The sequence below is a fragment of the Ursus maritimus genome, unplaced genomic scaffold (assembly GCF_017311325.1).
Source record: "Ursus maritimus isolate PB19 unplaced genomic scaffold, ASM1731132v1 scaffold_6, whole genome shotgun sequence".
NCBI lineage: Eukaryota > Metazoa > Chordata > Mammalia > Carnivora > Ursidae > Ursus > Ursus maritimus.
In genome coordinates this window covers 37,372,798-37,397,297 of record NW_024426774.1, presented here as the reverse complement: position 1 = coordinate 37,397,297, position 24,500 = coordinate 37,372,798, and the positions used below count along the sequence as shown (strand labels likewise).

At 48.8% G+C, this 24,500-nt stretch overlaps 1 protein-coding gene across 1 annotated transcript; it reads right to left on the bottom strand.

Annotated features, from left to right (window-relative positions):
• Positions 1 to 2,550: 2,550 nt before the first annotated feature.
• FABP1 (fatty acid binding protein 1) lies at positions 2,551 to 7,121 on the bottom strand. The gene is made up of 3 exons (XM_008700103.2): positions 6,077 to 7,121; positions 4,298 to 4,470; positions 2,551 to 2,863 (listed from the first exon to the last, which is right to left on the bottom strand). The coding sequence occupies exons 1-3, from the start codon at positions 6,141 to 6,143 to the stop codon at positions 2,732 to 2,734; spliced, it is 372 nt and encodes a 123-aa protein (XP_008698325.2). The 5' UTR covers positions 6,144 to 7,121; the 3' UTR covers positions 2,551 to 2,731.
• Positions 7,122 to 24,500: the final 17,379 nt, after the last annotated feature.

The window sequence follows — 24,500 nt, the reverse complement described above, 5'->3', positions numbered from 1 at the left end:
AATGTCTCCCTTTTATAAAGACACCAGCCATATGGGATTAGGGGCCCACCTTACTCCAGTATGACCTCATTTTAACTTACCTCATAATATTTGCAATGTCTTTATTTCAAAATAAGGTCACAGTCTGAGGTCCTGGATGTTAGGACTATATCATGTGAATTTTAGGGGTGGGGGGGGTGCAACCCAATCTATAGCAGCTCCCAGAGCCTGATACAAAGTGCTGCTCAGAGAAATCCTATTTCCACATTCTGCCTCTGCCCATAGCATGGGGGGAATTTCCACCTGAGCTTCCTCTGTCCACTTCTGGTGCCTCCTGCTAAGCTCCTCGGTCAGCCCTCTCCGAGGAGGGCAAATTATTCATTTGGTGGGTCAGGGTCTGCTCTTTTTGTTCATGTCCCCTGGTGGGTGGGGCTGCTGTGACCACACTGGTGGGCATAGCTCCCCTTTGCCTGCCCAGCATTGCCGTTCTCTGTCCCCACAGGGAGCCAGCACGCTGTCTTGCTCCAGCTCCTTGCCTGTGAAGGATCATTCCAGGGCTGCCTCACAGATGCAGCCACATCTCCTGTTTCTTGTAGGATCACCTGCGTGGGCAGCCTGGGGTCTGTTTTCAGGGTGAGAATCACCCTTCAGACCTGACCCAGCAGGATGGAACACGCAGGGCATCAAGATTTACAAAAATTGGGGAGTGATCAGGGCCCATTGATACCAATAGCACCATCAGTGACAAGCCATCGAGAAGAAAAGATTTTTTTTAAAACAAAGTTCACTTTATTACACTAATTTTACACAGTAAAAGAATATGAAGTGCAGACTTATTTAAATTCTCTTGCTGATTCTCTTGAAGACAATGCCACCCAACGTCATGGTCTGAAAGCAAAAAAAAAAAAAAAAAAAAAAAAAAAAAAAATCACAAAATGTTCTAATGTTGAATCGTAAAAGGTAAGTAAGGCTATAAAAACATCCCAAATATGCTAGCATATGAAACAACCCAAAGATTTCTCTGTCTTCTGTGAGATCAGAGGAAGGGTGGGCAATCTTTTCTGAAATCCCATGCCAGGTCTGTGTCACTTCACTTCCTCATGTGAAGGGTTGTCCTGCCTTTTAGTGAATTTCTTTCTATATCGATGGCTGTGAGAACAAGACCATCCAAAGAAGTCCAGTCCAATCCAATTTTCTCCAAGTTTCATTGAGTGCCTACTATGTACCAAAGGAGCCCCTTAGCTTCAGCAGCAATGGAATGGAATGAAAAGATCTAGGTTTGAACCCTGGTTCTATAGCTCATTAGCTGGATGACCTTGGACAGGTCAACCTATTTATTAAATCCCTCATCCTGCCTGCCTCACAGCTGAGGGGAAGATTTGGGGAAATATTAAAAGCATATCAAAGCAGAAAAAAAAGCCTATCAAAGGACTTTGGCCAGGACTGAGTCCAGGACCAGCTCATCTCCCTCCACCCTGCTGGTGCCTTCTTGCTCTGCTGTGAATGTGCCCAGCAGGGTGGAAACCGCATGTTTACTTGGTGCTCCTCACACCCTACCTGGTTGAGGGATTTTCCCACTTGAAAAAGGAGGGGTGTGACAGACTCCTTGGGTAGTGTTCTGCCTTCTGTTACTCCCCAAAGCACATCATGGGGGCAAAGAATTGCAGGAGAAACACTGTACTATTCACCCCCAAATCAGGGACAGGACATGGCCGAATCAGGCAGCAAGGATGATTGCACAAGTGGAGTGTGCCACTCCTATAAGCTGCTGTAAAATCGCTATGAATATGATTCTCCTTGTAAACACGTGTGAGCGAGTCTTATGGCTACAACCCAGGGAGACTGAGAAAGGTGGGTCATGCTGGTGGCTCTGCAGGACCCTGTTTCTCCTTCTACCAAGCACCTCTCTTACCCCATCCTATTTGGATATAGGTACGGAAAGGGGGATAGTGATGAGGAGAGCAGGAAGAGGGGGAAGTTGGGGTGGTCAACACCGACCTGGAAAGTGGGGATGGAAGGAGAGCCTGAAAGGACTCAAGAGAGGTGGGGAAGCACCAGCAGGGGGCCACTGCCAACATCTGTGGGGTCTTTGATGAATTAAATAAAGAACACCGCTTCCTCAAGATACTGTACTTCTATCTGTTGGAACGCTATCCGAATACACTCTACTAGTTTTGTTAGGACAAGATGGTTGGGGAACCTGGGTGGCTCCGTCGGTTGAGCGTCTGCCTCTTGATTTCAGCTCGGGTCATGATCTCGGGGTTGCAGGATCAAGTCGTGCATTGGGCTCTGCACTCAGTGGGGAGTCTGCTTGGGAGTCTCTCCCTCTCCCTCTGCTACTCTCCCCACTCTCTCTCTCCCCACCCACCCCCGATAAATAAATAAGGAAATGGATGGATAAATGTTAAACAACAACAAGTCGGTGGTTAACGAGCACCTGCTTCGAGAAGGTAATAAGTACACGAGTCCACACCATCTATAGTGGGAGTGGCTCCCTGTAGGATTGTGCAGTGTGCAGCTGTGGATGACAGCCCTGTGCGACAGGCCCCGCTCAGAAGAACCCTCGTTCTGCCATTCCCTGGCTATTTGTTGCCTCAGTTTCCCCACTTAGAAAAGTCAGGGTTGATGGGAAGATGGAGCTAATATGTGTAAACTGCCTGGTACATCTTGGGTCCTCAGTAAGTGGTAGCCGAGGTGGAGCACAGGAAAGGTGGTGGGGAGCTGCTGCTCACACTTTACCTGTCCCTTCCCCTCAAGCACTGGGAGCCACCAGCTCAGAGTGCCAACTTACATTGGTGATCACATCGCCATTGAGTTCGGTCACAGACTTGATGCCTTTGAAAGTTGTCACCAGTTTATTGTCACCTTCCATCTGGACCACAGCCTGCAGGGGAGAGAAGAGATGAGCTGTGAGGAAAGTCTGGGGAGGGAGCAGGACCCTGGCCAGTGACACTGGCTCCCTTGCCTGGGTCCTGGTGACAACAGCCAAGCCACTCAGGTCCCCCAGTCCTCCAGCTCTAAAGGCAGGAGGTGCATTTAAAAGCTAAAGAAAATGCCAGGGCTTCTTTAATCAAACTTTTAATTTATGGTACATGAACTAGAAATGAGCATAGGACACCTAAGTGGCCTCAGCTGCAAGCACCAAGATTACATCGGTAAAATCCCAGTTCTCCAAGCTGATGGATGGAGGGAGTAGCAAAGTTCCAAATACTGGCTGGTTGGGAGAATACCTATTTAGCTTTGCTTTATGTTTCTTCCAGCACATTTATATTTTCTATTGTGGTCTCTTTTTTAAGCTTTATGCATCCAGGAAGAGACAGTAGAAACCCAACAGGAAACAGAAGACCCTAGCCAAGGTTAAAAATGCCTCCAAGATGGACACTTGGAAGAGGCCTGTGGTAAAACCCATGATGGCCTGCCCCTTACTACGGGCATATCAAAAGAATTTCCTTCCTAAAGTGTATCACAGATTTCCTGACCTGTAAAGTCATATGTGTAGAAGCAGAAATAAGAGGCTGTCAGAAGAGGTTAAAAGACCAACATGCTGAGGCCAAGGCACAAAGTTGCCTGGAGGGGGAGGGGTGAAGACAGCTGCTCTGTTTGTTGGCTAGGCTAGGTGTGTGGAATTTCCCAGGGGAACTAAAGTCTCTAGTGAGGGGCACCCCACTGCCTAGATCTCTCTGCCATCACCTGGCCATTCTCACAGTGCACACCCAGCTCTCAGGGCACACCCTGAGCCATAGCCCAGTGGAGTGATGCCACCCTGCCCACTGCCTTCAGTCAGGGAAGGGTGGCTATACCCATTTTACAGATGAGGTAGCTGAGGCCAGGGGCTCAGTGACCTCTGACGCTTGGGGTGAAGGCCTGCCTGAGGCCTTGGTTTTCTGGTGTTCTTCAAGAACCTCCTTCAAGAAGTCTCTTCCCATGACCAGCAGCTGTGGGCTCAGCAAGGCCAGTTTACTTTGGGCTCAAGGATGACGTCACAGCTCTGTTTAGGGTTTTTCACGGACTCCTGATTGTCCACTGCTGGGCCTGGGAGAAGCTGTGCCTGGTCCCCCCACATCCTCCATGTGAGAGAACTTGGGTTCTTGGGCCAGAGCACCCAGACAGACAGTCACAGGGAAATAGGAAGGGCCTCCCTAGAGTGTCTTCCCTAGAGCTGTCTTGGTCTCTCTGGCTCCCACCCCAGAAGTGGGAGTCACAGATAAGGTGTCCATGGTGGGAACTGTGAGGTGGGAGCTTGGCAGGATGAAGCCCTGGGGCCAGGTTCCAGGGAAAGTTCCAGAAGCAGAGGGTGGTGTGAGGGGGCACCTCCTACCTTGACCTTCTCCCCAGTCATGGTCTCCAGCTCACACTCTTCCCCCAAGGTGAACTCATTTTGAATCACTTTGGACCCAGTGGTGATGGTGAGTTTGAAGTGCTTCCCGTTCTGCACAATTTCCGACACCCCCTTGATGTCCTTCCCCTTCTGGATGAGTTCTTCAGGCAGACCTGGTGGAAATCATTTGAGGTTCAGAGATGAGCAGAGGTGGGAGCTGCAGGGCGGTGGTCACAGAGAAACTTTGTGGTGTGGAGCCAGACAGGAAGTTGCCGTGTCTCCGCAGAGGCCAGAGGCACGGACTGAGTTCTGTGAGCAACATGGGCTTTGACCTCTGAAAGGAAAGATCTGTGGCCTGACTCGGCCTGACCTGGCAGCCCACTATTTCACTGGGGAGGGGGGTGGTTATAAAGAAGGCACTCCTGTGTCCCGAAGCACCTTTCCTCTAGTGAACGCCCTGGTTCCCGCTCGCTCTCCTATCTCACGCCAGACTTTGCTCCGAGTGTCAGTGTTTCATTCCACACCCAGAGTGACCACACAGTTTGTGTTCCGGCCAGGTCCCTCCTGAGAGTGAGAGAGGGAGCAATGAATGCCAGGACAACACGGGCCAGCCAGGACAATGCCCGGCGAGCCTCTGGCCACCCGTCCCCGCCTCGACCTCTGCCGTCGAGGCTCTTGAGGAAGACGCGGTGGGAGTCCCTTGCCCTGGGACAGACCTTTACACATTTCAGGGCACATCTACACCGTTAAGCAAAGTGAGGTCCACGTTGGCAGCAGGGGTAGAGGGTCCTGCGGCCCAGGTCAGGGGTTTGGAACAGAGGTGGTGTGACGTGCTACAGGAGAAGAGCCCAGCTCTCGGCTAGCCCTGAAGGTCCTCCTCTCCCCACCTTTGCTGTCTTCCCCACACTTTCCCCCTTGGCCCCCTTCTTTGTCACATTGCCCCTTTCCCATAGGGTTCCCTCCATCCGCAGCACGCTCCCTTCCCCCTGCCCCTAGGAACAACTTGCTGATCCGCCAAGGCCCAGACAAGGCTCACCTTCACCACCAGCAAACCTTCCATCCGTGCCCCCCGTGAGCCCCAATCCTTCTGCACAGGACTCTGGGGGGCACAGAGGAGTAAAGTGGAGTCTCTGGAACCAACATCCACTTCAAATCCCAACGCAAATGCTTCCTACCTATGTGACCTTGGCCGGGATTACTTAACCTTTCTAGGCCTCAGTTGTCTTGACTGTGAAATGGGAAAAATATTAGTACCCAACTCAGAGATTTTTGGTGAGGGTTCAATGGGATATTGCATATTAAGGGCTTAGCGCAGTGCCTGGTAGTGAGTCAGTGCTCAGTACACGTGACGGGATACTTTACTGTATTTATCTCTTCTCTTTTTCTCTCTCTAAACTCTGACTTGGAATTGGGGCTCATTTCCAAGTTGCCTGTCTCTCTGGTACCCATCCAGCACAGAGCTCAGTGTGTTGTTGGCCCTGAATCAACATTTGTTAGAAGAATGAATGAATGAATGAATGAATGAATGAATGAATGAATGAGGGAGGTCACCCAGTGAGGTGCCTGCAGAGATTGCCTACGGAATGGCCTTGGCCAGTGAGCAAAAGCGCAAGCTGCAAATGACTACAAAAGTCCTGTGCAGAACATGGCCTGTGGTCCGTGCAAAGCCTGAAACTTTCCTTCCATCCCAGCGTCGAGACTCTGATTGACCACCGCCAGCAGACCGCCATGACCCTCACGGCCATGACCCCCAGCCTTGGTGTCCAGCCCAGCACTCACCAACTGCCTTCATGAAGGCCTCAAAGTTTTCCTGGCTCTGCAGCTGGTACTTGCCGGAGAAGTTCATGGTGGCGTCAAGGCTCGCTCCACAGCGGATCTGCAGCTCTGCTGGCGGGGCTGCCCAGTGTGGGCCGATTTATAGGGGGCTCCTTCCGCTTCGGATGTTGGACATAGGTCAGCAGCTGTCGACTCCTTTATGGCCAGGTTCAAACATTAACTGCTAAGAGCAATGGTCAACAATAAAAAAACAGGATGGGCGCAGCAGAGGTTTGCTCTAATCCAGCAAACATTAATGGATGTCAGTCCAGTGCAAAGCCCTAAATTCCTGCCACCTTTAATGTGCCGATCCTCCATTCAGGTGTGTGTGTGTGCGTGTGTGCATACATATCTGTACACACAGACGTATGCACCTGCGTGCATAGAGATGTGTGCATATATACGTATGTGTGTCCATATATACGTGTGTGTACTTAGATCTAGACACACAGAAAAATACCAAAAAGTCCTTTTAAACTCAAAACTTCACCTTATTTACATAACCTTACGATCTCTTCCATCTTTATCATTACACGAACTTAATTTTTAGAAAGCTGTCATAAGCCCCTAGTGCTATTTTGTATTCTGGGATTCCTCTTGATAATTCCAAGCTCTGCGCCGTCCACATCAGTCTCCGTTTAAAGGTGTCGAACAAAGCGTGGCGTACTGACGGGCAGTGGGAACCATGGAAACTGGGCGTGCAGAAATCGAGATGCATTTTATCAGCAGAGATGGGGTGGGAGAGAGAAAGCAGGTAGGACTTGCTGGGCCAACTGCACACGTCAGAGGGGCCATGCCCCGGCTTTGCTTTCCCGCTGCACCCTCTGCCCTTCCTTCACCTTCTCCACCTGTTCACCTCCTCTAGAAATCCTCTGGCCTCATAGAGCGCTTTGCAAATACCTATGTTCCAAATCCTACTGGGATTATTTCTCTGTGTATTCTTTTTCATGTCTTCCTTGGTATTCCCAATACCTGGCACCTAGTAGGTGTCCATGATAGGTCAGTAAATAAAAACCGTCAAAAGATAATGAGGCCACGGATCTTCTTGTTAAAGGAAAATAAGAAATATGGAGAGTTAGGTTGGCACATCCCCTCCCATCACTGAATCACTGGGGCTGGGCAGTCAGGGTCAGTGTGTGTGTGTGTGTGTGTGTGTGTGTGTGTGTGTGTGCATATGTATGTGTGTCTAACCAGGCAAGTATGCAAAGGTGAGACTCCAGCACGAGATGATGTGAACAGGGCTGGCAGTGGGTGACCGTGGGCCCGAGTGCCAGCTCCTCTCTTCGCTTCCCTGTCCATTCTTACTCCTTCCTCTGCAGTCCTGCTCTGCCACTCCAGCCTGTACCAGGATAGGTGGTGAGATTGCAGCCAGAGCTTTCTGTTTCCTGGACGGTGCCCTCTGCTGCCAGGGGACCCTGTCTGTCCTCACCTGCAGCACAATCACCAGGATGACTGCACGCTCACTCCCTCAGCTGCCAACTGTCTGGGCTGCCGGGGCATCTGCTCTGGCTGCCTAGGAGTCAGGGGACACGTGAGTGTTTGAGGGCTTGTGCCAGGGCACTGACACTACAAGAGGACAAGCCTGGGAGCACAGCACTGACGCAAGCGTGTCAGTCCACAGGAGCGGCATGCCCTGTTATCTCCAGCTCCCTCACGCATACTCTTCCAAACTTCCAGAACGTGGACAGGTGGATCCCGCAAAGCACCAGAGAAGTCCTCTCATCCCCGCATGTGCTCCATGTCAAAGCCCTCCTCCGGCATCCCTGACAGGTGGTGTTAGCATACGCCCTGCCATGGAGAGATCACTGCCTTCTGAGCGGCATGGGCAGAGGGCACTGGTTGACGGCTGTCACGCAGATCCCAGCACCAGTAAGCCTTTCTCTCCGGCATGGAGGGGTGCTCCACTCGGCCCTTTCTGCTCGGTCCTCCTCTGCCAGTGCCCAGGACACAGTGCTTTCCAGGCCACGGGTCAGGACGGTCCCTGGAGAACGCTAAGCAGGCTTTTAAGTCCAGAACTCACAGCCATTTTTAGGCACCACAAATGCCCCGGCACCCAGCTGGCAGTGGGAGAGTGGCTCAAAGGGTGACAAGCATGTCTTGTTCTGAACCTTGATTATGTACCTTTTAATATGTCTCATTGTACTGAGGGCACCCATATTAGATCCTATTCTCCTCCAAGTGGGACAAAGATTTTTTTAAAGATTTATTTATTTATTTGAGAGCCAGGGGCGGGGGCGGAGGGAAAGAATCCCAAGCTGTGAGGCCGATGTAGGGCTTGATCCCACGACCCCAAGATCACAACCCGAGCCGAAATCAAGAGTTGGGTGTGGGTGCTCAACCGACTGAACCACCCAGGGGCCCCACGGACAATGACTTTTATTTTGTCATATACATATATATGTATATGTAAGGAAGTGAAAAATCCATTATCTTAAGAACTGGCATCAGAATTCCCCTCTGAGAGGAAACTGTGTGTGTGTGTGTGTGTGTGTGTGTGTGTGTGTGTGTGTGTGTGTAAATGGCTGGAGAAGCTCCTTGGGAGAGAGAGTGAGTGAAACCCAAGATCTGTGATCAGCGAGGGGTCAGGCGGTGACGGGGAAGGCTGCTGGGCTGCGCAGGACGCTGGGAGAGGCCTCCCTTCTCCCCCTGGACATCAGGAAAGGAAAGAGAGCAGTGCAGGAAGGAGGGGAACCAGTGCGTGGGTGTGGGGTGATGGGGCGCAAAGACACCCCCAGGGGCAGTGAGGCACGAAGCTCTTCCAGGAAAGGTCCTGTTGCACGTGAAGCCGCTCATTTGCCGCCAAGGGAATCCGCAGCCATCTTTCTTTAATTCCCTCCTGACGACCTCAGGTGCTTCGGTAAAGGTAATTCATTAATCAATACAGGTGCAAATGGAAAATGATGAAGGGCTAAGTTTCATTTCGGGATTGATGCCATGGAGATGAGACAGTACGCCTGGAATCACATAGATCTTCTTCAACTCATGATGGTGTCATGTCCCAACAAACCCATTGTAAGTTGAAAATACCGTGAGTGGAACACGCATCTACTATACCTGGCCCACTGAACATCCTAGCTTAGCCCTGCCCACCGTACACGTACTCAGGGCACTTCCATTAGCCTACAGTTGGGCAAAATCATCTAACGCAAAGTCTGTTATATAACATAGTATTGAATAGCTCGTGTAATTTATTGACTACTGTACTGAAAGTGAAAAACAAAGTTTACAGGGTACAGAATGGCTATAAGTGTATTGATTGTTTACTCCTGTGATCACGTGGCTGACGGAGCCAAGGCTCACAGTGGCCACCCTACATCCCAAGAGATGATTGTACCGCATTATCACTGGCCTGGGAAACAGATCACAATTCACAAAGTATGGGTCCTACTGAATGAGTATCACTTTCACACCACCCTAAACGCCCAAAATCCTAAGTTGAACATAAGTCAGGGACAATCTGTATCAGGAAGCAGGGTGTGTATGGGAGCAAAATCCCCCCAAGGACCCTCAGAAATCTTAGCGAGGGCTTTGGAAGAACTCAAGCTAATTTTACCCAAATCCCAGAGTGCCATGTGATCCCAGATGGTATCTGGGTGCATAGACTAATTCCACAGGCTGATAGCTGGTGTGTGTCTGTCTAGTGACTGCAGTGGCTGAGCGCTGGACGAAATTCAAGTCATACCTGAGACCCTACCCACCCCATCTCACCCACCACCTATCCAAAGAACTTTTCAAACACTTATCAGGGAGCAAATCAGTAGAAACTTGCTTCAATGGGGAGAATGGGAGCTTTTAAAACCAATGAAACAATCACCAAGGAAATGGCGATGATGAGGCCCTTAACCCCCTCTCCCTGAGGCCATTAAGTGCTCAGTTTGGGAGGATCTCCTGGCGGTGCCCTGGATACACCATGCTCTCCCACGCAGCCACTGCCTGCCCAGCATCTCTCCTCCGATAAAGGGATACCTGGGTCCACATCCAGACACTCTCCCCTTGACCACGAACGTCACCTCACCCCACAGTACTGCACTCTGGGCTTTAAGGTGGAGAATGGAAGGAAGGTCATGAATTTTTCTCTTAGGGCAAGTTAGCACCCATCCCAGAGCCCTCACAGGAAGGCTGAGGTGGGTACTCCTTTTCTGGCGTCTGACTCCCTCCAGAGCCTTCTCCCTGGCCCTTTACTCCCTGCCTACCCAGTCTGGGCAGCACCTGGGCGAGATTCACTCAGAGGCTGGTCCAGAGGCTGGCAAGTGGTGAAGACCTGCCAGCTCTCACCACAAATGGACAGCCTGACAAACACGAGGCAAGGACCTCCTCTCTCCCCAAGATTCCAGATGGGGCCTTCTCAGGCAATCTGCCATGGCCTCCTTTGGGCCAGATTTTTGTGTGTGTGAGTCTTGAGGGAGAAGAGGTTTGTGGCTATTTCAAAATTTAACACTTGTAAGTAGTTTTCCATAAAATTAGGAGAGGGTAATGACATCTCCTGCCCACAAGCTAAGCAAACACAGGAAGAGATAAGCGTAATTGCAATGACAAAGTTCAAGTGGCTTTCAAGGAAAAAAAAAAAGACTCACTTCATGGGAACAGTTTTCAATTCCAAAAGTGTAATGCCTCCCCAGGTCCCACTAGACATCCCCTCTCCTCATGCTCCCTACTCGCATGGGCACTGCGGAGACGGGAGAGAAGAGGTGACGTGCCTCTTGGTGATCAGAATATGACTGGCGTTCATTTGAGGCCCGGCCCCTCCACAAGAGTGTCTGATCCCAGGGTGTCTGCAGGGCCAGCTTGCCCTGTCCTGGGTGTTGCCCGAGGTGCCCTGAGCTGCCCGTCCTTCTGCTAGACAAAGGGCTCTGGACAGGAAGGACTTTGGTTTGGGCCCAGATTTCTCTACCTGACCTGTGATCCTGGACAAACCACTCAGCCTTCCTGAGCCTCCACTTCCTTATCTGTGAAATGGTCGTGACACTCTCTGCCCTGTGAATGCCCTGCGTAAACTGTCAAGTCCTTCAGGAATGTGACACGCCTGTCAGAGGGGATCAGAGGGCTTTGCATTGGCCTTTGCTGGGTGTCTCAGAGCTATCTCCAGCTCTGGACTGATTTTTATGTTTCTCTCTTGGGGACAAGCTTCTTCCCATCTCCCTGGGCTGGGGGGTAGTGTCTTCCATCCCTGCCTGGTATGCTAAGGTGCACTGGCCTACCAGGCATCTCAGTGCCCATGTTGGGTCTTTCACAGGCCCTGAGACCTCATCTCCTGCTCCTGAGGGTATGGAAATCCACACTCATGACCACCCGGGCCTATTTCCAGGTCTGGCAATCACCCCGGGCACCCCAGCCTCACCGCACTGTTGACTGCTCTTTCAGTTCTCTCTCTGATTCTGGCACCTGGGGATTTTTCTTTTTTTCCTTCTTGTGACCTCAGCTATATTTCTGAAAAACTGTCATGGTTCAACCTGCACATTTTAGCTGTGCTGAGGGAAGAGCTTGTATTAGCTCAGTTGACCATGTTGTGGGGTCCTGGAAACCTTGTGTTTTTATTATGTGCCGTTTTAAGTCCTTTCGGTGGAATTTCAGGATGTACAGCCTTCAACAAAAAATTTTAAAAGACATTCTTAAGCTTTGCTTTGCGTATGTGTATTTTACGTCTTCGATCATTGAATTTCCTTAAAGAACCCCCCGTAAACAACTGTCCAGTACCTAGAATGGAATCTGCCTTAAAACCATCCAATATTGGGGCACCTGGGTGGCTCAGTCGTTAAGCGTCTGCCTTCGGCCCAGGGCGTGATCCCGGCATTCTGGGATCGAGCCCCGCATCAGGCTCCTCCACTGGGAGCCTGCTTCTTCCTTTCCCACTCCCCCTGCTTGTGTTCCCTCTCTCACTGGCTGTCTCTCTCTCTGTCAAATAAATAAATAAAATCTTAAAAAAACAAAACCAAAAAACAACCATCCAATATCCTTGGCATTTTCAGAGGTCTGCCTGCTTGAAGAACCCAATGGAGGGAAAATGCAAATATGATAAACAAATATCGTGGGTGGTGGTTTGCAATGTAAAAAAAATCCTCCTGCACAGATTGCCCTGAATAGTGTACTCGACCAAATGTCCTTTTACAAATAACTTTTAGGAATAACCTTGTTGTGGAACGTGAGACCTTCCTATGTGTTAGTTGAAGGACCCCTGTGGGTTCTCCTTCACTGTGACACAGTAGAGACAAATCCTGTGGATTACGTGACAAGCAGTGGGGATGATTTGCAGGCTGATGTAATCAAAACAGAACTCAAAACTTACCTGTAAGGCTGTTTATAAGGCTCCTATTTTGGCTGTAAAGCTAATAGTGTTTGCTTGTCCTATATCCCTGTGTCCTTGTGTCCCTTGCCCTCTGAGGGTTGAAAGCTAGCCCAGTTGGCCTCAAAGTCAGCCTGACACTTCAAAGAAAAATCTCTTCCAAGCGACCCTTGGCCAGCCTGTCACCCCCACCTTATAACCCTGCATTCTCTCTGCTTTAGAGCTGTGAGTCATCAGCCCTTCGGAGCCAGGCTGGCCGCTCCACAGACATCCTTCAAGGCTCAGCTCCACACTCCCCCCACACACAACCCTCCCGAGGTCTCTGCTTTCTCTGCTCTCCTAGACCAATGTCCCCAATGCCAGTTTCTATTCTGTTCCATTAGTTCTGCTATATTCATAGTGATAAAACAATAGCTTCTATTAACCGAACACTAAGCACGTGCTTTTTCTGTACTATCTCGTCACATTCTCAAAACAATATTATAAGGTGTTATTATTGCCATTTTTCAGAAGAGAAAACTAAAGTATGAAAAGGTTAGTAACTGCTTCCTATTTGTCAAATGGGAGCACGAACCCAGTCCGTTGGACTCCAAAGCTTTTGTTTTTAGACCTTTATTATTCCCATATTATAATTTTTAAAGGTAAATCTTGGTTACTTTCCTGAAAATTCTTCTAAACCAGAGCTTAGCATTGCACTTTCCATGGAGTACGTGTCTAGAAAATGTCGACAGGACAATAGTCCAGATATTGTTGACCTCTTGAGTCATTCATGGTTGGCTTACTCTTGGCTCAGAAATGTCCTCTTACTCTAGACCAAATAACCTGACAGTGCACGTGCATGAAGAGAGAACTCAAAGAAATAAAAGATCCTGAGGTGGCTGCTGGGCCCTTGTGTTCGGTAAAGGCGCAGTGCAAAGCGTATTTCACTAAATTCTCATTCTTTAAAGCTGGCATCTGTAGTTCTTCCTATCTTCGACCTACTGGGATATCCCATATGGGTCACTCTGGAAACACACACCTTGTGCTCCATGGTGCTCATACACATCGTTCTGTCCCCTCCTCCAGGCTAGCCTTTCCCCAGCTTCTATCCCAACAAAGCCACAAGCATCAGACGATGCATCTACTTCTCGAGTATTCGCTCAACAAGCCTATTCTGACCTACTATGTGAAATTTGTGTGTGTTGGGGGGAAGTTATGTTTTGAATCTAAAACATAGTAGAGAACATGATGAGAGTTAAAGCTCCCTTTTGACTAGGATGAAGTTTGAATAAAACTTCAAAATGTGGGGAATGATTGAGTTAAGAGTAAGAAAGAATTTTCTGGTCAGGGAAGGAGTCAAGATTCATGAAAGATTCACTTTCATGAATAGAGAACCAACCATGCAAAGGCATAGAAAAATAGGCTGTTGCTGAACAAAGCATGAGGTTCAGGGAGGGAAAGGAGAGAGGAGAAGGGAGGAGTCTCCATAGGGGGGACCTAGGGATGGGAGCCAGAAAGAGGCCGCAGCCAGATGGTGAAGGGGAGGCTGCATCGTATCCCCGGTGAGTGTGTGTATACCCAGAATGGGGTATGTATCAGCCCAGGACGTGATTTTAGATGGTACATGGATGAACACTTTTTTATTAATATAATAATATTAATAGTTATGCATTGGTTCTAATACAGATTAGAAAAACAGACACCAACTTAGGAGCTCATAGATGTCATTGCTTAGGACAAGGGTGAGTTGCTGTTGTTTTAGGAGCAACTTAGAGAAAAGTCATACATGACCCATAGGACAGGAGTCCAGGACAGAAAACAGATATTGTCCTGGGCATTTCAAATGAGGACATTTAATACAGGGGATTGGTCACCGAGCTGTTGGAAGAGCTGGAACAGCAAAAGAGCTGGAACAGCAAAAGTAGGGGATTCAAGGCTGTGAATGCCCCTGAGCTGGGTTTCAGGTGTCTACACTTGCTTCTGCAGGGTGGGAGGTGGCTGGTGCCTCCATTTCCGGATCCGGGAAAGTGGTGCTTCCTCGGCTTGGCCTTGAACCCCTGAGAGGGGCCACCCCCCAGGCAGGCTGCTGGAACCTAGAGCCGCTGCACTCCTGCTGCCATACCAGCAGCTGCTCGAACTGCCAGGGACGGCTGTCCAGCAAGACTGGCTCCTCCTTCGCCTTCCACACTCCCGCTGCTTGGCTCACCCTCATCCCCGAGGTCCTAACAAGATGCAGTGGGCAAAGGAGTTCAGGAAATGTAGAGCGTAGACTCCAGGTCCCTAAAAGACAGTGCAGAGTGCTCAGTGAGGGCAAGGGGCTGAGAGGCACAGGCAAAATCCTGGCACAAGGGACATCTGAAGAGATGACAAAAAGAAATGGCCGATGTGCCAGTGACAGCATTTTGGATATTGCCATGCTAGGTGATGGACGGTCAACGAAAGTGTTGAGCAGAAGAGAGGTGTGATTGTGGTTTTGGACCATTACTCTGGAGGCAGCAGGAAAGACTGGCCGGATGGGGAGAGATCTGGAGGTGGAGAAATGGGAACTCCTGCCAAAACTGTGTGAAGAGACGAGGAGCACCTGATCTCGGGAGGAGATGTGGGGGGCGGGTGTGAATCGGAGCACCGTTGTGCCACTGAAACTGAGATTGTTTGGGGGTCCACTGTAGGCACATGGGTGGGCAGGGAGAGGAGCTGTGGACACCTCCCGATGGCACTGCTGCAGACCCAAGCGTCCCTCCCGCGTGTCCTTGCTGTTCCAGCTAATATTGCCTGAACGCTCACTGTTACTGGGCACACTTAAATGAATTACCCATTTCATAACACATTAAAACCCATTTTAGAGATGAGAACTCTAAGGCATAGGGAAGTTAGGAAACTTAAGCTCTTCCTAGGTAAGAAACAGAGGAAGGAACAAGGATTCAAACTCACAGAGTCTGGCTGCACAGCCCAGACTGGTGACATCAATGCAAGATGAGGAGTCAGACTCTATCTTACTTCCCAGGGGCATCCTGATTCACAGGGACCTACCTACACTCACCAACTTCACAGGACACTTGAGCGGAAATCAGGGCCGAAGGACTTATTAATGCCAAAATCATTCTGGTCTTCTCCTTGTTAATACTGGCCCTGGGAGTGAGTTCACTTAGGAGGAACCATGCTAAATTTTTCATCAGGATGCTTCCCACGAATGTTCTCCAAACATTTGCGACTGCCTCACAATAAGTGATAGCTCACCAAATGCTCTGCAGATTGTTTGAGGCCAAGGTCTCCGAGAGTGGCAGGTTTCAAGATGGAAGCCTGAGGTATTCCCCGGCATGGTCAGCGAGCACAGGGACATCCAAGGCTCCATTTGGTCTGAGGCTAAAGGGAAAATCTTGGGGCTCCCTGAGGTATTGTCTCTCCTCTTGTACCTCAAACTCCAGTGGAATTATTAAATTTTAAATTTTGTGGAAATTTGATTAAGAAGTAAAGTTCTCACAAACACACACTGGGTGTTGCACGCAAGTAATGAATCATGGAACTTTACATCAAAAACTAGGGCTGTACTGTATGGTGACTAACATAATATAATAAAAATTATTATAAAAAAACCACAAAAACCAAAAAATTTTGACTGCCCACTTTCAGTCTATTGACCTATGCCTGGGAGGATTTCAACTTTGAGGAAATGATCAGCATAAGATTAGCTCGGGAGTGCAATGACACACTGAAGGGTTGAGGTTTGTAATGGCATTTCTAGTTCTGTTTTTGTTTATAATTTGTAACTTTCTCGAGGGCAGGGGCTGTGTGTTGTTGTGTATCTCTAGAGCTTAGCACAGTGTCTGAGAGTAGAGAGCTCTCAGGAACTGCCTGTGGGATGGCCAAGTGAACAGATAAAATAAATGTGGGGTGCCTGGGTGGCTCAGTCGGTTGGGCGTCCGGCTCTTGGTTTCTGATCAGGTCGTGAGATTCAGCCCCGCATCGGGCTCCCTGCTTAGTGCAGAGTCGGCTTGAGATTCACTCTCCCCCTCTCCCTCTGCCCCTCTCCCCATTCGTGCTCTAGATAAATAAATAGGTAAATAAATAAAACCTTTTTTTTAAAAAAAGGAATAAAATGCCACAAACTTTGCCTACAAGTGACAACTCTCCTGGCATTTATTTGCCTTCTGGCAGGATCTTCAATTACACAGGCAACAAATGCCTGGCACGGAGTGGAGAAGTCATTAGAGACCCATGAGAAAGGGCGTCAGGTCTGTTTAAGCAATATCCTTATAAACATTTCATAGAATGCTAAAGCCCACGCCCTGGAAAAACAGCTGGGGAAGTTACAGGATTCCATGATGTGGGCAGAGCTCATGACCACGCACACTGTCCATTGAGAGGAGGGATCGCCCCATCTGCTGACAGGTGTGTGTGTGTGTGTGTGTGTGTGTGTGTGTGTGTGTGTGTGTGTGTTTCAGGGCTAGGTACATTTTTAATCACATGTCCAGCTCTGGCCCAAGTTTCTCCTTTGACCAAAGCTTTTGACAATTTGGTTAAATTTCAACTAAGTATTATTTGACTAAACTACCCCCTTTGTAACTCAGGGCCCTGGAGTCTGTCAGCTTTCTTTGGCTGTCTGCTGAAAATAGCTCTGATAGGAGTTGTTTTCCAAGGTCAGGGCAAAGTTTTCCGAGGAAACCCCGGTATCTAGACAAAGGGCAGCATTGGCCATGTTAAGTGGGAATCAAACCTTTATTAGAAAGATGTGTTGGTCTGAATGCGACCAGTCTGATGTCTCAAACCGTTTACTTGACTCCTTTTCCAAATAGGCCCAAGTGGACAAACTCTTGATCCTGGTTTTGGTTGATATTTTTCATTGTAGTTGGGGAGACCGATTGAAAGAGAATCCAGATCGCCAAAGGTTAGAATAAAATGCCAAACCATAATCTGCACAGCACAGCTCAGCCGGACGTATGCATTCCCAACCACCTGTTGGGCAGGCATGATGCACACTACTACTCCCATTTCACCCAGAGAAAACTGAGATCCAGAGAGGGTAAGTGTCTTGTCTGAGGCTGCACAGCTAGGGAACAGCAGAGAAGCAGCCCTTCTGGGAGTGATGCTAGAATTGTCTCCTCTATGCCAGAGATGCCTCTCTTTGCATTTTCATTCTACATGCAAAAAATGCAAAAGGATGCATACTCAACATTTGGAAATTTCTCTTTTAGTTCATCACCAGCAAGTTTGGCTACTAGACCAAAGATCCGGGGAAATCAGTGCCTGGCGCACTGCAGGTGCTAAAGAAACATTTATTGAATGCGTGAGTGAATGAATGAATGAATGAATGAACAGATGAGGTTTTGCTACTGTTTCAGAAGCCCCCCTGCTGCAGCAGCAATGTCCCCCCCTTCCCAACCTTTCCTCTCAGCTCAGCTCGGGCCCAAGCTGAGCCCAGGGGGGAGCTGTCCAGGGAGGAGCAGACCCCTTGGCTCCCAGGGCCCGGTCTGCCCCAGTCACCACTGCTTCTCAGCCACTGAAACCCCCTTGGCTGGTGCTCTCAGAGCCATGCTGAGCGCCAGGCACCTGCCCACTCCACGCACGGGGCCTCTGCGGCTTTTGCTTCCACACAAGCTACACTCACTGCCCTGCCTGGTTTTGAGTGTGAGCCATTTCTCCTCTCATCCTCAGGGTGCATGTCAGGACCAAGGGGTGAGTGTCCCATAATCATAGAAAGAAGCTTGAATCCACATTATAAGAGAAACAAACAAACAAACAAACAAGGAAACTTCTGTACCTCATTAGTAAAGCACGGCCCTTGACTCTGCTGATAAGGTTGATGTGTTGCTGGAGGCCTGTCTGGGCGTCCCGGGATCTCCCCAGGGTGCTCCCTTTCCTACCTTCTCCGCCCCCTTTGGAAAGCCTCCACTAGCCCTGCATGCTATCCTCTCCATGCCAATCTCCAGCAGAGATCATTGCACCCTGGCCTCGGGAGACCACTCCGGTCCTCAAGTGAGTATAACAAGACCGCCTCGATTTGTATCTTGAATCATTCACAGACTCAGCCTGCAGCCTTTACAATTTATTGCTGCCCTTCTTCTTCAGGGACCCTTGGGGAGGGTCCCTGCTTCTTACTCCCGCCTCTGCTCCCCATCTTTAACGGACATGAGAACTAGGCATTGCCATCCATTGAAAAGAGTGTAGGATTTGTGGTCAGGTACCCTGGATCCCTGGCTATGCCGTCCTGGGGCCCCATCAGCTTCTCTGACCACAATTTTCCCATTTGTAGAATGGAATTCTACAAATTCACTCATTCAACAAATATTTATCAAGCATTTACCTCGTGCCAGGACTTTGTTCATCCAAGATAATAACGCGCTGCGGCCATTGTCTGTGAGAAGTTTGCAGAGCTTTGATCCTCCCATGAGTCAGCGCTGGCTGTCCCTGGGCTTTGCTGAGAGGAGTTTTTAAAAAGTTTTCACTTATTTATTTTAGAGAGAGAGGGAGCAAGAGCACTGGGGGGAGGCAGAGGGAGAAGAAGACTCCCCACTGAACCGGGAGCCCAATGTGGGGCTCCATCCCAGGACCCTGAGATCATGACCAGGGCGGAAGGCAGGCAGAGGCTTAACCGACTGAGCCACCCAGGCGCCCCTGCCGAGAGGATTAATGGAGATCAGTCCTGTGCTATCTTTGTAAAGGACAAGCGCTGAGGTTCCGGGGGCTGGAGGTGCTTCCTTACTACCTGGGTCGCTATGCGGAAGTTGATGGCATAGAACAGGGAGCTGGGGAAGAAGCAACTCACTCAACCTTTCTGAAGCCTGTTATTTCAATGGCAAAATGCGGAGCTAAATATACATACTACAGAGATCAAATGGTCTAGACTCTGCTTTGATGGATGATGGTAAAAGGCCAAACACGTTAAGAGATTGACTCTAAGTTCCAGTGCTCTTATATGGGAGCTGGTATTCGAACCTGAGGCTCTTGACTCCAGGTCAGAAATGTTTCCCTCCACCATGCTTAGTCATGCAGCAGACACACTGGATTGCATCCTAACATCTTCTTTGCTAATAAAACCCCATCCTTGTTCAGATGGTACTGTACTTTCTCTCACTTGGAGCTCTGTGCATTTCTGATAAATCAAGGACTTTCTATACCTGTGTCTGTGTTGACATCAACCTACAGAGAATTGTCATCCTTATAATATTGAGTGATCCCATCAAATGCGTGTTCTCTTAAATTCTTTAATAGAGTTTAAAAATCTAAAAATTTCCCCACGGCGGTATCCTATGTTTTATCAAGTCAACTCCTAGATGCTTTGTGATTTTTGCTGATATCGTAGATGCGACTATATTTTCTAATTGATTATTGCTGGTATAGATAAATGCTCTTTTGTTGTTGTTGACAGAAATCTGGCAACCTTGTTGAACTATTTCACACTAAAAGATTCATTTTTTTTTTTTATTTATGTGACAGAGAGACAGTCAGTGAGAGAGGGAACGCAGCAGGGGAGTGGGAGAGGAAGAAGCAGGCTCATAGCGGAGGAGCCTGATGTGGGACTCGATCCTGGTACGCCGGGATCACGCCCTGAGCTGAAGGCAGACGCTTTAACGACTGCGCTACCCAGGCGCCCCTAAAAGATTCATTTTTTTAACAGCTCTATTGACATCTAGTTGACATGTAACAAACTGCACATATTTAAAATGTATAACTGGATAAGACTGACATATGTATGAACTCCTAAAACCATCACCACAATCAAGATAAGGAAATATTTGTCACAGTCTAGGTTTTCCTCATGGCCCACTGTAATTCCTCCCCTCACTCCTTGCCACCCAACTGCCCCTGTTCCTTAGCAACCACTGATCTGCTTTCTGTCACTGGGTTATTTTGAATTTTCTAGAATTTTGTCTAAATGCAATCATAACGTATATATGCTTTTTTGTCTGACATTTAATTTAGTATAATCAAATCATACCATAAATAACAACAACAACAACAAAAACCCCACAAAGATGGCATAATCTCAGATGGGACACTTGACAACCTTCTTCTGCTATGTTATATAACCGTCACTATGTAACAGTGGGATATTGAGGCTGAGAATGAGAAGAGGAGGACAGTAGGCTGATGATGCAGGACATAGATATCTTGGGCAGGCAAGTCACAGCATCCTTCTAGGTATGGCTTCTCCTCCAGGCTGGAAGGATGATGGACAGTGGTCAGGAGTCCTTTGCCAGCACACATGTCCCTGTGGGTGGCTCACACCTTTAGTGGCCTTGAGTTTGCTCTTCCTATCTAAGAACTTGGCCCTGTGACCGTTGACCAGCTGGCCATGTGCCACAGATTCAATTAATCTCATTGAGATTAGGGAAGCATCAGGAGCCAATGGCTCCTTTGATTAGGCCCGAAATGGTCTGAACTCAGCACTCAATCTAGAGGCCTCCAATGGCCCGAGATAATAGGCAGAACCGTACCCTGGCTTCTGTCTGGATGAAAGGTCTTCTTAGGTTTGAAAAGATGACTGAAGACCTTTGGGCCTCACAACTTCACAGATTGTCCTAGCCCTTATCAGAACATCTGAGCCATGAACTGGATGAGGAATGAGCACCAAGGCCATTATCAAAATCGTTACTTATTTGGAAAAGTCATTCTTTCTAGGATCTGAAGGAGAAGGGTAGAGCTGGGGCCACTTCCCCAAGCTGACTTATCTTCCTCAGTTTTTAATTAAATAAAACTCGTCTGAGATGTTCTGCTTTCTTTTAGCCCGGGATGTCCTTGGTCCCTCATCACTCCCAGGAGACTTGGCCACCAGTGTCTTGGTCAGGGTGGGAGAGATTTATATCTGCCAAGTTAGTGACCAGCTCTTCCATCCCATAAAATGCAGTGTGAGGTGCCCATTCAATGCGGGAGACGACCCAGGGGCTAGGACTCTAAAGCGGCTGTGCCGGTGGTGCCGCCCTCTCTCCCCAGCCAGTCTGCCCACAGCCTCCAGAATCCACATCAGCCTGAACATCAGAGCTGAAAGGGACGTGTGCTTGGAGAACATTCTTTCCCAAAGAGTGAAATAAAAAATCCAGGGACCCTGAATGGTCTAGGAACACGCTGAATTTGTGTGCAAAGTACACTGTGTTTTTCTGATAATGCTTTAGATTCTCAAACTCCACCTCTCAAAAAGTTCAAGAAGCTCTGACCTGATTCGATCCCTTGCTAAGATGGGAAGACAGAAACGTGAAGTTCTCGGCTCAAAGTCCCACAGTTAGGAGGAGGTGGGCCTGGAGAGAATTTGGGGCTTGGCTCCATTTTGCTCTCTATCCCTGCTTGGAATCTAGAACAAGGTTCCTCAGGGTTTGAGGGCACACTAAATTTTGAGAATCAAGGACCACTCCTAGGGGTGCCTAGGTAGCTCAGTTAAGCACCTGACTCTTGATCTCAGCTCAAGTCTTGATGTCAAGGTTGTGAGTTCAAGCCCCACAAGGGGCTCCACATTGGGTGTGGAAACTACTTAACACACACACACACACACACATACACACACACAACCACACCCAAATGGTAAGGTAATGAGACTACTGAAACCACTTACAACTCTTTTGGCTTTCTTTACCTGGCACTTTTCTCCACATTTCTAAATAACACTGATTTATGATCTTTCCTTCTCTCGTCCTCCTTCTCTCCTTCCCTTTTCAGCATAGGTATTCTCAACTAAGTTATTATCATGGGCGATTAGGATCATGAGACTTCTTTGGTGGTTTCCAGGTGCCCATCGGGGCTCACCTCTGCCATCTTTCTGTTTGGTGAATGTTCTAGACCCATTTCACCTGCCACAGCAAGTCCATCCCCCTTCCCCTGGGGGGTGCTGGAGAGTGGCCTGCTGTGCATGGTCCGTGTTGTGCTCCCTGCTGCCTTCCACCCCTGCTCTGAACCCTCAAGAAACCTGGGAATCCCTCCTCAACCTTCTCTCCAGGCACATGTGGGTAAGAGAGGGGATCCTGGCTTCTCCTGGGTTGCAGTGTCTCTCTGCCACCGGCTCCTCAATCCCAGTGTCGGCTTCATTCCTCTGCTTGCACCCTTCTTCCTCTATATCGTCTCCCTAACTCATGAGAGTTGATACAACTGTCCATCATTTTTTAACATGTTGTTCTTCCATTTGTGTTCTCTCTCTTTTTTTTTAAAAGGTCATTCCATAAAGGCACTTGGTGCTGTAATATCCTCTGCTTCCCCCACTTTGATGGCAAATGTCTGCAAGGCTGAGACCACCAGTGAACTGCGACTTTCCACCCTCACGCAGCACTTTGCATCTGGCAAATGCCTGATGCATGTTTGTTGAATGAGTAACTTTGCTTTGCAAAATATCTGCTGGTATTCTCTAAAATACAATTTTCCTAAAGTTATGAAACACAGAGACAATACTGGCTTAGTCAATAAGAAATGAGAATTTTAATCCCGTCAAAAGGAGATTACTGGAAATGAGCCAGGTTACCTTTGAGATGAGACTCCCAACTCTGGTTTTGCATCTGTAAATTATCAGGGAAATCCAACCTATCTTCTGATTCTAACATATCATGAACATTGCAGACAATAGCTGCTTTCCAATCATCATCTACTTAGAGAAGCTGGAGGAACAGGCAAAAGTGATAGAAGGCGGTGCCAGCTGGAGATCACGAAGCAATTAAGTACAGCATCACCAATGTGTACACCTGGTACCTGGCCAGGACGGAGGGAGGACGTAGTAAGAAAAGATCATTCCCGTGACAATTCCAGTTTCCCATTTTCTAGGAAACCATGGAAGAGTTGTTTCAGTCTACTATGGAGAGCAATACTCTACCATTCGCTTGATTTTTCAATCTTTTTGGGCACACGAATATATATGCCATATGCAATTTGATAAATTAAAGTTAAAAAAAAAAAAAAAGAAAATCCTATTGCCACTCCCAGGAACTCACCACCACTCCCACCAGCTCACCCCCAGGATAAACCACAACGGGATCTGGGGCTGACCTGCAATAAAGCAGCTTAGCTGTGCCAGCACTTCTGACCCAATACTGCCATCTAGCGGCAGGGAATGCAGGCACCATGGTTTACGACGGAACCAGGAACCAGAGGCGACCCTGGGGTGTTGGTTCCAGGTAAGAGAGAAGGGAGCCAAACGCTCTGTATCAGCCAACTTCCTGCCTGGTGTGAGTGGGTAAAAAGAAGACCTCTTTGGGGCGCCTGGGTGGCTCAGTCGGTTAAGCATCTGCCTTCGGCTCAGGTCATGATCCCAGGGTCCTGGGATTGAGCCGCGCATTGGGCTCCCTGCTCACCAGAAAGCCTGTTTCTCCCTCTCCCTCTGCTGCTCCCCCTGCTTGTTCTCTCTCACTCTCTCTGTCTGTGAAATAAATAAATAAAATCTTAAGAAATAAAAAAAGAAGACCTCTTCTGTTCTACCTCTAGCTGCAAACCTGAGTCACAGAGGCTGGACCAGGAGCCACCTCCTCCAGGAAGCCTTCGGTGTGACTCCCGAGCCCCAACTCTCTGTGCTGAGCCAGGCCTGGGCTTGCTTCCCTTACAGCACTGCTCAGCTGGGCTGTGCGTGTCCCTCTCCCTCTGCTCCCCAGACTGTGGGGTTCTGAAGGGCAGAGGTCTTGTTTCATGTCTAGAGCCTGGCCCGGTGCCAGCCACTCCGTAGTTGTGCAATATATATGGAATACAATTATACACCAGACATCATACGTATAATTGTATATAACTAATAACAATGAGTGAATGGCAGAGTAAATGCCTATCGCCTTCATAATGTCAGCTCCAAGAGAATGAGACACCTACTCTCTGAAATCATCGTCTAAATGCAGTGGAGGCTGTGACGTGCTGCCCATATCCTCCTTCAGGAAGAGAGCTTCTTCCCCAGCTGCTGGGAACTGCGGGGGGAAGGCCTTCAGCCCCCAGCCTTCTTTGGGGATGGTATCAGCTGAAAATACAGCTGTAGACACCGACGGTACCCGCCTCGCCCAAGCTCATGCCTCCTTCCGGGACAGCCGTATCCAATGACTAACCAACCTGGGAGGGCAAAGCCCGCATTTACAGAATCATGTCCAATTCCTGAGGATGCTGGCTGGGGTGTTTCTGAGGTCTGTCCCCAGCAGCCTCTGTCTCTTTCAAGCCCTGAGTGACTTGTCCCCGTCTACACCT